A 12,751-nucleotide genomic window follows, 5' to 3' on the forward strand; every position below is an offset into this window, starting at 1 on the left:
GAAGGAAGGAAGGAAGGAAGACAGGGAGGGAGGGAGGGAGGGAGAGAGGGAGGGAGGAAAGAAAAGAAAGATACTCCTGAATCCGGTAAACAGAGGCCCAAATTTGAATGACAATGGAGAGTAATGGCCTCTTACTCAATCCCCAGACCTGAGCCAGTTCAGAGACCCAGAGTCCTTCAAATTTTGGAAATACCAGGTTGTCTTCAGGAAAAACCCTGTGATATTGTCATACATGTGAGATCTTTTCCCAAACCTTCCTTAGAGATCTGTGGCCTTTTATCAAGGTGATTGGGCATTGGAAAGAGGGAATTAGATATTTGTGGAATTATAGGGCAGTGATTCTGAATCAACACTAATGCTTTGGAACCCAAAACGCCACAGAGGTTCATAATTCAGAGCGGGACCTAACAAAGTAAGGTAAAAAATGGAATTTAAACTTGCAGTGTGTCTGTAGTGATTCATTGGCTCAGCATATGTTTCACAGTGGGCCTAGTGGGTCTGTGAATCTCCACCACCCCTGCCTGCCCCAGTGGTTATTTCCCTATTCTTGAATAGACTATCTGGAATAGCGGATTCTCCACATTGGCATTCTGACTCAAGGAGTGAGGGCTATGATGGTAGAAAAGGCCAAGTGCTTGGAATGCCTCTTCAGATTCTATAATCAACTTATACCATATTTGCCCTTTCAACCCATTTATCAAGTTACCTTCAAGGCTGTAAGTTTTTGGTGGTACCTAAAGCAAGCCAAAGATCTGCAGTTGTGCCAGGCTGCAGTGCAAATTGTTTTGCCATGTGGGCTTTATGACTTAGCAAATCCAAAGATGATCCAAGTTTTGGTGGTAGATGATGATGTTATATGGACCCCCCATAAAAGCTCTGTGATAGTTTCACCTTAAGTTTTGGGAGCTAAGACACCCCTCCTCCCATAATAACTATTCACTTTTTAAGGAAGGTCTTTGCTTGTGACTTGGCCCTGGTTGAGACTGAATACCTGGCCATCAGAAATCAAGTGATCAAGTAACCTGAGCTGCCCTTCCCCAAACTAGGTATCATATTATTTGCCAAGCCATGAAGTTGGGCAAGTGCAGTAATACTCTATCCTCAAATAGAAGGGCTACATAAGATACTGAGCCTGAGCAGGTCCTAAAGGTACAGAGTTGCATGAGCAAGTAGTACTAACTTCTACTACATTACCAAACCTCTCAACTCAAACCTATGGCCTCATGGGGAGTTTCCTATGACCAGTGAACTGAGGAAGAATATATTCAGGCATGATTTACATATGGTTCTGTACGATATGCTGCAACCACTCAAAATAAGGCTGCTGCAGCATTATGGCCCTTAAGGACAGTGGGAAGGGAAATCTCAGTGGGCAAAGCTTTGCCTGGAAAGAGAGATGGCCAGAGGCATGGACCTATATTAAGTCATAGGAAATTTCTAATAATTTGGCTAGTTGATCAGGAATTTGGAAATAATATTATTGGAGAACTGGTGGAAAAAGAAAAAAAAAAAAAGATCTGAGAAAGGGCCCTAGAACTAGAAATGCTGTCCAACAGAATTTTCTGCAATAATGGAAATGTTCTATTTCTGGACTCTCCAATATGGTAGTAGTCACTAGTCATATGTGGCTATTGAGCACCTAAAATGTGGCTAGTGTGTCTGAGCAACTGAATTTTAAATTTTTAAAATATTTTAATTAATTTAAATTTAAACCACATGTGGCTAGTTGACACATTATTGGACAGCACAGGCCTAGAGTGTGAAAACACATGTTAAAATTATGTGTTTTTGCTCGCTGGAGGGCATCTGCAGGAGAGGTGGCTCTCAATAATCAGGTGAAAAAAATGGTACCTTCTGTAGATGTCAGCCTCTTTTTCCAGGACCTATTTCCTTGCTCATCATGAAGGTGAGAGTATAATGTTCTTCTTGTTGTTGATTCGGTTAAATATGTACAAAGTATATGGTGGCAAGAATGTATTTTACAAGGAGTCACCAGTGCTAATCCATTCAATTTGCCAAAAGCAAAGATCGATGTTGAGCAAGTGTTATGGCATCACCCATTAGGGGTTTATTATAGGCAGGTTTATTACACTAGACCCCTTCCATCATAGAGAGAATAACAATTTGTCTTCACTAGAAGAGATGCTCATTTTAGTGGAGTTGCTTTCTCTGTCCATAATGCTTTTGCCAGGACCACCATCTGTGGACTTAGCAAATTTCTTATTTCTCGTCATGATATACCATTTGACATTGCTTCTGACCAAGAAAATCATTTTACAGTAAGAGAAGTGGAACGAGGGTTCATATACATGAGAGTCATTGGTCTTACCCTATACCCCATCATCCAGAAAAAAAACTAACCTGAGAAACAGTGGAAAGACCTATGGAAGATATAATTATGGTGCTGGTTAGGTGACAACATCTTTTGGGGTTAGGTGATATCCTATCAGATGATGTTTAAACTTTTAACCAGTTATTAATAGTATATGATAATATTTCCCTCATAACCAGAATACATGGAAAGGAGCAAAGAGATGAAAATGGGAACAGTTTCTCACACATTTGGGAATCACAAAATGTGTATTATTATATTTTTGGTAGTTAACTTTATAATTAAGTTTTAAAGTTACAGTATGTCCATGTGGATTGAGACTGAAGAAGCAGCAATTAACATTACCCCAAAACGATCATGGATACTGATGGGATGTTAAGAGGTTAAATGTGTCTTAATTTACATGACTGATAGTGCATCATGAAGGTGAGAGTATAATGTTCTTCTTGTTGATTCGGTTAAATATGGGTAAAAGGGTTTCTATGGATGTTGACTACACAAAGTGGACTGTGCTGTTCTCAATATGACCCCCATTTTTCTCAGCTCTCCCCTGTGCTGCAAAGTTGGACATCTGAAAACTGCATTTCTCAGACTCCCTTAATAGCTTAGTTTCTGCAAATGAGAGGCATTTGCACATGGTGTAGAAAGCACTGGTGGGAGGAAAAGCCATTTTTTTCCTCTAACACTAGCAGGTAGGTGAATGGGCTGACAGCAGATGAGACAATAGGAGCTTCAGGGAGAGTAACTGCAAATTCTCCCCATTTGGGTGCTGCAGGAGTCGGCTTCCCCATGATTTCTGAACTTCTGCACTGATTGAAAGCCAGCAGCAGTTCTTTCTGACCCTCACTCATCCTTATCTCTCCCTTCCAACAGTTTTATAAGCATATTATTCCCTATGTTAAATCCTTTCTTACTTGAAATCTCTTCTTACCTGGAACAAATTCTACTTTCCTGACTAAAACCTGACTAAGCTTAATGTGCAAAGTGCTAGACACTCAATAATTATTTGCTATTACTGAGGTCTATGGGAACTGGAAAACCAAGAAGCATATCTATACTTTCTTACCTCATCAGATTTTCTTTTTTCATTTTCCAGTTGTTTAAGTTGGGCCTCTTGTTGCTGAATTCTGGATTGTTGCTGAGAATTGGTCATTTCCAGTTGATTCTCTTTATCCTGTAAGATTTTCACTTTCTTTTGTAGCTCATTCATATTCTGATCTAGGAGTTTCCTGAGGACAATCAGTGTACACTAAATCATACTGTGAATTGCAAAGCTTCACAAATGAAACCATTTGAGATAAAATGATTATACCATAAGAGGATATTTTGGATTTAATGAGGTAGGCTATATGTCCATAAGAAAAGGAACCAACACAAGGTACCTCTTCTGTGAGAAAAATCTTTTCTTATTTTTCTCTTTCTCCTCAAAACAACACTATGAAGAAGAAATAATGTCTTATTTCACAGAGGAAGCCGTGGCCCAGAGTTTTAATTAACTTGCTCAAGGTTACACAGCTAGGACAAGATGGAGGTAGGGCTCTAATCCTGAATCTCATATTCTTTCTTCTTTTTCTCACTGCTTTATGAGCCCATTGATTGTCTTGGTCCAATACAGGACTGTTAGTTTCAAATGCTATTGATACTAATGCACACATGTTAACACTGCTATAGCTGAATCATGAATGAGCTTATGTTTGATGAGTGTTAAAAAAGAAACAACAGGTCCAAAATGGAGTCAACTCGGAAATACCTGGTCGGCTCTAGTGAGGTAATCTGCTTGACAGACCCCCACCCTTCTCCAAAGGAAGGTGACCATGCCCCAAATAATCTACCATTTGCTAGAAACTTCCTTTCCCTCCACCCTCTTCTGCCTATAAAAGCGTTCCATTTTGTACAGCTTTTTGAAGTACCTTCTTATTTGCTAGATGAGATGCCATTCAATTCATGAATTGTTGAGTAAAGCCAATTAGATCTTCAATTTTTTTCAGTTGAATTTTGTATTTTTAACATCAGGAAATTTGTTCTTTTCCAAAAGGGCCATAAGTACTTAATTCCTTCAGAGGGAGTCTCATCAGACTATGGTTTGTAAAAACAGTTTCTGAGGATTTCAGACCAGGTTCTTTGGAATTAGGAGATTTATGAAGAAGAATATGATGATGGTAATGATGATATAGTACTGGTGGGATAAATACTCACCTACATTCTGAGTCACTAAAATACTGCTATTGGACAAATAAGTTTTCTTTCTATACCTTTAATTTTTTCAATAATCAATGGATTATTGGGAAGGATTGATATTTGAGACATGGGGCTCATATCTCTCAACCTCTAGTTCTTCTCATGTTTCTGGATGTAAGTACAAGCTTTCCGAAGACTGTTGTAGCTTACCTTCTACCATTCACATCCACCTCTGTGCCAACATCCCCCCTTTCAACTCTATTTCATCTAATTCATTATATAAGTGACCAGTTCCTTGTTATTACTGTCAATTTCTTCTTCTTTTTTCATTCCATTCTGAATTTCTGATCAAGAGATAATACTAAGAGATAATCCTTGGAGCTGAAAGGCAAGTTTTAAAAATTTGCTAGCACTAAAAAAACTTGAGTTACCTGCAGTAAAATTTAGGAGTTAGAAACTTAAAAAGTAACTCATAAATATGTTAGAAATTAATTTCTATACTATGTTTAGAGCTTGAACAATGAAAGATTAACAAATAAACCAGTTCTGCCAGTGAATAAAATTAAGAAATCAGTAGATTAATAAGATTCTCTGTCTCCCTAATAACTTTAACCTTTCTTTCAATCCATCCTATACATAGCAAGAAGAGTGTTCTTTCTAAATCACAATCCTAATCATATCACTCTCTCTGCTTCATATCCTCAATGGTTCCCCATTACTCTTAAGATAAAGTTCAAACTTTCATATGACTTGTTAGCTTGCTTACCTTTCTAGCCTCATTTTCTTGCCATTCCCTGTGCCCCCAAACATTTTATTCTAGGCAAAATGAACTTTTTTCACTTTCTGAAATAAGTCATCCACACTTATTCCTCCTCTGCAACTCCAGCCTTTTCCCTGTCTTCCCCTTCTAGGCCTTATGTTGCCTGATACTCTACTTAGCTTTCCCATACCACCTACTTCACTCTCAGCTTAAATAGCTTTCTCCAAGGAAGGCATTCTTGCCTTCTCTAGACCAGATTAGGTGGCCCTGCTATGTGTATCGCAGCATCCTAAACTTTCCTTAGTATAACACTTATACTTCATTGCAGTTGCAAAGTCTTATGTATAAAGATATTCATTATAGTGAGACTGAGAGTCCTGAATTATGATTTTGATTTAATATGTAGCCTCAGCACTCTGTTCAGTTTCTTCACAGCATGTTTTGCAAGCCTTAGCCATTTCCTTTATCAGTCATTAACCCCTTGAGGCAGCCAGAAACAATGGTCATGACTTGACTAAGGGTCACAAGGTATGAGTTTCAGTTAAGCTCAAGATAGTATCTTGACCTAAGTTATGTTTCAGCTTCTTTATGTTTCAGCTCCTGAGCTCTAAGGTGGAACAACCTCCTGGCTACTTTTCCATGAAACCAGACAAAGGGATGCCAGAGTGGACCTCAGAATTGTCCAAAAGACCCGAAGAAATAATTTATTACCTTTACCTCACCTTTGACCAATCAACTCTCAATACAACCTCAAATCCCTAACCCACGGTGTCTTGTGATTTGGACCTACATAATCTGTAACCTACACACCATCAGTTGCTCGGGCTTTTGAGCATTAGCTTCCCATCCTCTTGGTTGGCACCATTCATAATAAAAAAGCCAATTTTTCTCCACTGCAATTCTCAGTGTTTAGTGTTCGGCTCTTTCTGTTTGATAATAATAGCATTATTTATAAGCAAAAATGTCTAAAAAACATTTTACATAAATAATGATAGATCTATGTTAACAGGATGTTCTACAACTGTTTAAAAGAACACTATGTAGTTGATAGATGGTCACGGGGATGAGGAGCACGGCATAGGGAATGCAGTTAGCATTACTGTATTGGCTAGGTGGAAAACCAGAGGAGAGAAGGAGCAAGAAGGGGGATCATTTTATAAACTATATAAATGTCTAACTAATGTACTATATACTTGAAACTAATAAAAAATAAAATAAATTTAAAAAGAACACTACGAAATTATAAATCAATAACAGAAAGATAGCTGGAAAATCCCAAAATATTTTGAGATTAAACAAACAAACTTAGTTCTAAAAAAATGCATGTGTCAAAAAAGAAATCTCAAGGACTTAAAAAATATTTTGAACTACCTGTATTTTACATGAAAATGAAAATACAACTTAGAAAATTGTAACCGTACCCAGATTTCACTTACAGCTTTTTCTTTGATTCAAGATGGTTCTGCCTAGATATTAGCATTGTGACTCATTTGCTTTTTTCCACCCTTTTCTTTCCACCTTTGTATGCCTGCTCCCTTCACCATTAAGCTTTAGAACATAAAGTTCTGGCCAGTGTCAAATCCTTTAAGAACGAAGCATCAGGTCTACCAATCATGAGGACAATCTTGGCTTTAGATGTGTTCTGCCCCAGGCCCATCAAGGTGAAACAGCCCCAGCCACCATGGGATGACGCCATGGCTGACTATAGAACCAGAGGGACAAGATGATCAATTACTCCAGCCCTGTCCAATCAGTAGTGCCCACAACTCCAACTCCCTTGGTTTCCATAACTAAGAATTTCCCCCTATATAATCTATTCCCTTGAGACACCTGGGAAGCCAGGCCTTTGAGCGATAGCTGGCCTGTGTCTAGGACTTGCAACTCTCTCTACAAATAAATCCTAACTTTCTTTGCTGCAAAATCTGTATGTATTTCATTGACTTAGACCAGTGCAGGTAGACAGGCCCCTTTGTTCTGATAACGAAATTTGTGGGATGCAGCAAAAACTGTGCTTCAAGGGAAAATTATAGCATTAAATACAAATATTATAAAAAAGAAAAATAAACAATCTAGGTTTCCACCTTAGGAAAACTAGAGAAAGAGACAAATATAAGCCTAAATAAAGCAGAATAAAGGAAATAAGCAAAATCAGAGCAGAAATCAATGAAATTGAAAATAAGAAAACAATAGAGAAAAACTATGAAACTAAAGCTGGTTCTTTGAAAAGATCAATAACGATAAACCTCTAATCAGGCTAACCAAGAAACAGAACATAAACTACTAATATCAAAAATGAAAGCGGGATCATCACTACTGTCCGGGAGAAAAAATTTTCCTCTACCCTTCGAGGTTCTTCTGGCTGATCTAATAATCAAATTGACATGAAACAGATTAGCAGGAGAAAAACAAATTAAAAGAACACATATACATTCTGTATACATGGGAGAGACCCAAGAACACTAAGTAACTTGAGAAGATGGCAGAAACCTTTACCTTAAATACCACCTTCAGCTAAAAACAAAAAATGAAAGTGGGAGTGAAGAGTCGGTTATGGGAGGTGACCAGGAAAAAGCACAATAAAAATAAACAAGGATATTATTATGCAGATTTAAGTCCACACCTTCTCCATCAATAACAGTTTCTAGAGATATCCTCCTCTTCCAGGTATAGAAAGGGAAACACCTTTAAAAGTGTAAATGTCCTTTAACAAAGGGTAACTTATGCTCAGTTTTCAGAGCTTCTCCCATGTCTTATGTTTCTTGAAATTGATTAGCCTAAAATAATATCTCAAAGAGGCATATTTTGAGGTGGCAAACTCTGCTCCCCTTCACTACTGAGCTTAGGGACATTAAGAGGACAATAAAGGCATATTATGAAAAACTCTATGCCCACAAGTTTAATAATGTAGATGAAATGGACCAATTCCTTGAAAGATACAATCTACTAAAACACAAGGAGAAATAGATACTCTTAATAGGCCTATATCCATTAAAGAAATTAAATAAATATTTAATAACCTTCCAAAAAATAAAGTGCTGGGCCCAGGTGGTTTCATTAGTGAATTCTACCACACATTGGTGAATTCTACCAATTATCTACAATCTCTTCCAGAAAAATTGGAGAGGGGACACTTTCTGGCTAATTCTAAGAGGCCAGCATTACCTTAATACCAAAACTGGATAAGGATATCACAAAAAGGAAAACTGTAGACCATTATCTCCCATGAACATGTCTAAATTGCTTTATGTGGCTGGTTAGGACTGGCATAGCCAGGCCTAGCTCATCTTTCTAGCCTTGTTTTCTTGTAACACTCCCTTTATCCCCAAACATTTTGTTCTAGCCCGAAGGAACATTTTTCACTTCACTGAAGATAATGATGATGATTATGACAATAGTAACATCAAATACTGCAATCACAATAACAATAGCACCTTTATAGTAGTGGCTTTGTAATGTGTCACTTGGCTAGGATTTCTGTCCATGTATGTTTCTGGTTAGAGTGGGCTACAAGATATGTATCTGTGTAAGATTTGGAGGGCAGAACTGAAGCATTTTGTTTTTTATGCTTGGAAAGCTGGACCATATGCTTCTGTAGCTCATATATGTTGCAGTTTATCTGCTGCTCGCCTAAGCGTGAGGTAACAGTGGGCCTGCAACCATTTCACCTTCCCTCGGATCCTCCTTCCCCTGTTCATTTCCTGGGCCAGGTGTCTGTTTAGCTCCTTGATGGGGGGGACCAGCTTCTCCTGCAGGACATCTACTTTACCAAGTTTGGAGGCAGTGAGAACTGACATGGGTTCCAGTCCATCTTCGTGTGCTCAACTTGTATTCACGAGTGCCAGCCTGATGTTGCTCTCCCTCACTTTATATCCATTTTTACTTCCTGTTTGCCCTGCAGACTTCAAGCTCCAGCATATGATGCAATCATTGACAGCTTTACAGACTGTGCACCTGTTCCCACAATTGCATAAGACTAAATCCTTGTAACACATCTCTTATTAAATATATTTTCCTCCTACTGGTTATACTTCTCTGATTGAACTCTGACTAATACAAGTGCTTACTATGTGCCAGACACTGATACGAGCCAACTGCTTATAACTCATTTAATATACACAAATCCTATGATGTAGGTATGATGTATGTAGGTATGGACAGGCACTGAGAAGACAAGAAACTTGCCCGAGATTATACAGCTATTAAGTGACTAATAAGACAACCGTGTTTTATTGTTATAAATATATTCCAAAGCAATATATTTAAAATGATTCAACTCTTCTTAACAATACAAAATATATGCATAAATATAGAAAAAAATCTGAGAAATATGTAGCAACTATTTAAAGTGGTCATTGCTAAAGATAGCCTTCTGAAGAATTTATGCTTTTTATTTTATATAGCTCTTTAATATATGAATATGTTTATTCATAATAAACAGAATTATAATCATATTTGCCAGTATTTATCTCAACAATAATAAAAAATATGCACAAAATATGCACAAAAATTTGGCTACAAGGATATATATTATGTCATTGTTTGCTATAGTAAGAAACTGGGAAAAATGTAAATGTCCAACAATAAAGGACCGATTTAATAAAAATATGGCATATTATTAAAATAATGTTCTAGGAGAAGATTTAATGGCAGTAAACAGATCATTATATTTTAAATGAAAAAAGTATAAGTTACAATCTAAATATCTAAATTGGGGTTGTTTTCCTCCAGGTTACAAAACAATGTATACTACATACCTCCTTTTTTGTGGAAAAGAAATTTCCTACATATTTCATTTTCCTTGGTTTAAATATTACTTCTAGGTATTTATTCTCCACTAAAAAATGTATAGAACTGGTATTACTATTCCCACTTTAAAGATAAGAAATCAAGCTTCAAGAAAATTAGTTTTTTTCCTTGTTCAATTTTTTGTCTACATCTTTTGTTTCCTTAAAAACTTCACACAGTTGTTTTATAATTGATTCTTCATAATTCCAGTTGCTGAAGTTCTTGGGGGTTATAAATTTGGTGTTTGTTGTTTCTGTTGACTTTTATTCATTGTGTTACTTGGTTTTCGATTGTCAGCACATATTTGATTAAACTTAACATATGAGAATCCTCAGTATCTAAATTGGAGTTGCTCTCCTCCATAGATCATTTGGATTTTCTTAGTTAAGAAGCCAGGGGGATGCCTACTGGGGAATATTTTAGTTCCTTCAAAATTCCTAGCCAGGTACTAGAGTCTCTAGTTCAATTATCTCACCTTGTGGCAAACTTCCTCAGTTTATTCTTTTAACCGGGGTTGATACTGTTATTTGCCCCTTGACATAGGAGTTTGTTTATCATTTATCATTTTTGTTTTACCTCACTGTATTTTTGCCCTTAGGGCTTTCTATTGCTTTGTGAGCAATGCTTTAAAAGGTATATTTATTGGTTTATTCAGATCCAGTAGTATTACAACAGGAGGATAGTATGCCATCCTGCTAAAAGTAACAGCGAGACAAGTATTTTTTACAGTACCTCACTGAGTGAATCAATTATTTGTTTGTACATTCATTCATTCACTTACTCAAACATTCATTCATTCACTAAATATTTACTGAGTACCTATTGAGTGTCAAGCCCTATGCTAGAACTTTTAACTAGAACTGAAAGAAAGCTTCTGAACTTTATGGTATATGTAGAAGTCTGTATATCTTTTCAGTGACTAAAACTATTTTTCTTAAAATACATGTGAATCACTGTGAATGATACTTAAGTTTAGGGATCTGAGAAGATCATTTAGTAAAAATCCAAATGATAATCATAATTTTAGAAAAAAAAAATAGCTCCTAACTGGTAGCAGCTTATTGATGAATAAGGTACCCGTAAAGTACTTGGAAATTTTTTGAAGAAAATCAGCTGACAAATACAAAATACCAACTTCATTCTAGTCTGCATTTTGTGCCAATCATTTTAGAGTTAGAAAAACAAATCCCAGAATATCATATTTCCTGGGCAATCCAGTCATTCAGGAAAATTTACTGGTGTATCAAGTGTGTCCCCAAACAAGAAATAATACCTGCCATTAAGAACCCCACACTCTAGTACGAAAGGCAAACAAGAAAAGAAATAATCAAAATACAGTGTGATAAGTATGACATATAAGAAGTTGTGTGACTGAGTTTACATCAGTGGGGACACCGAGGAAACACATTGGTAAACTGACACTGCTGGTAAACCCAGTCATGGTTAGCTCACAGGAAACTGACATCTTGCTCTTCTTACCTCTTCTGTTTTTCTTCTTGATAGTGTTGCTTTGTTTTAGCTTCATTTTCCATTGCTTCTCTAATCCTTTCCTGTAGTTGCTTCTTCTCCAAAATATAAGTGTCTGTGAGACAGACTTTATGAGCATGCTCTAATTTCTGCAGCAGATCCAAAATCTTGAATGAAAAAGTTTACAAATAAAACTTTAAGAAGAGCGTGCCCTATTTTCCAATTTGGAAAATACCATATAAATAACAAGCACAGTAGTGTAGGGCTAACAAAGAAATTTGATCTAAAGAGTGTGGCTAGATTTATTTTTATTTTAAAATAAATTACTTAAGTTTCATAATATATAATACCTTCACAAAGTTAAATGTGTGTGTGTCTGTAAACAAAATTATATACTGAAAAGTCTCCGTCGCATCTCATCCTGTCTTCCTCCACCAAATAGATGACCGCTATTAGTTTCTTGAGCCCCCTTCCAGAGATTTATTTATGCACATATAAACAAATATTTTATAATTCTCCCCAGGCACACATTTTTACACAAATGATGGCATATTACATATACTCATGTACCTTGCTTTTTTAATAAAAATACACTCAGTGATTTTTCCATATTATACATCTATATAGATAATTGTCTTTTCTTTTACAGCTACATGTCATTCCACTATAAGAGTACACTATCACTTAACTAGCCTCCTACTAATGGACATTTAGATTGATTCCAATCTTGCTATTACAAACGATGTCTCTAGAATACCTTATGAGACGTGGATTTGTCAAGGTAAAGGTTATTATTTGTTTGTTTGTTTGATAGCTAATGCCAAACTGTCTTCATAGGTATTAAATCGAAGTACACTTCTAACAACAATGTGTGAGAGTGTCTGGTTTCCCTACACTGTGGCTACATTCATGGATAATATCTCAAAACAAAGTAGAAGTCTCTTACAAATGAGTACCTATTAGCATATTGCCTAGCACCAGTAATAGGTGCTAGAACTAAAAATGAGATTTATTAATTTGAGAGATAGATATTTTATTTTAAAATTTATGTGTTAGATTAAAACTGTCACTAAAAATTTTTTTTTTGTGAGATAAATTTCCTTTTAAATTTGTTTACTAATTTTTTATAAACCTTCTGTTACCTAAGTTTATGACTGGCATATAGAAAATATTCAATATTCTGTTACCTAAGTTTATGACTGGCATATAGAAAATATTCAACAAAAAAT

The 12,751-nt window shown here is 36.3% G+C and overlaps 1 protein-coding gene across 11 annotated transcripts in view; it reads right to left on the minus strand.

Annotated features, from left to right (window-relative positions):
* The window catches only part of CCDC30 (coiled-coil domain containing 30), a 97,828-nt gene that overhangs the window by 19,781 nt on the left and 65,296 nt on the right, over positions 1 to 12,751 (minus strand). For all 11 annotated transcript variants that reach the window (XM_039868817.1, XM_039868815.1, XM_039868819.1 and 8 more), the window contains 2 exons: positions 11,535 to 11,689; positions 3,399 to 3,561 (listed from right to left, as the gene is read on the minus strand). In XM_039868817.1, coding sequence (XP_039724751.1) covers positions 3,399 to 3,561; positions 11,535 to 11,689 — 318 coding nt within the window. The remainder of the gene's footprint in view (positions 1 to 3,398; positions 3,562 to 11,534; positions 11,690 to 12,751) is intronic.

This window comes from Pteropus medius, unplaced genomic scaffold (assembly GCF_902729225.1).
Source record: "Pteropus medius unplaced genomic scaffold, Ma_sr-lr_union100, whole genome shotgun sequence".
In the NCBI taxonomy this organism is placed as follows: Eukaryota; Metazoa; Chordata; class Mammalia; order Chiroptera; family Pteropodidae; genus Pteropus; species Pteropus medius.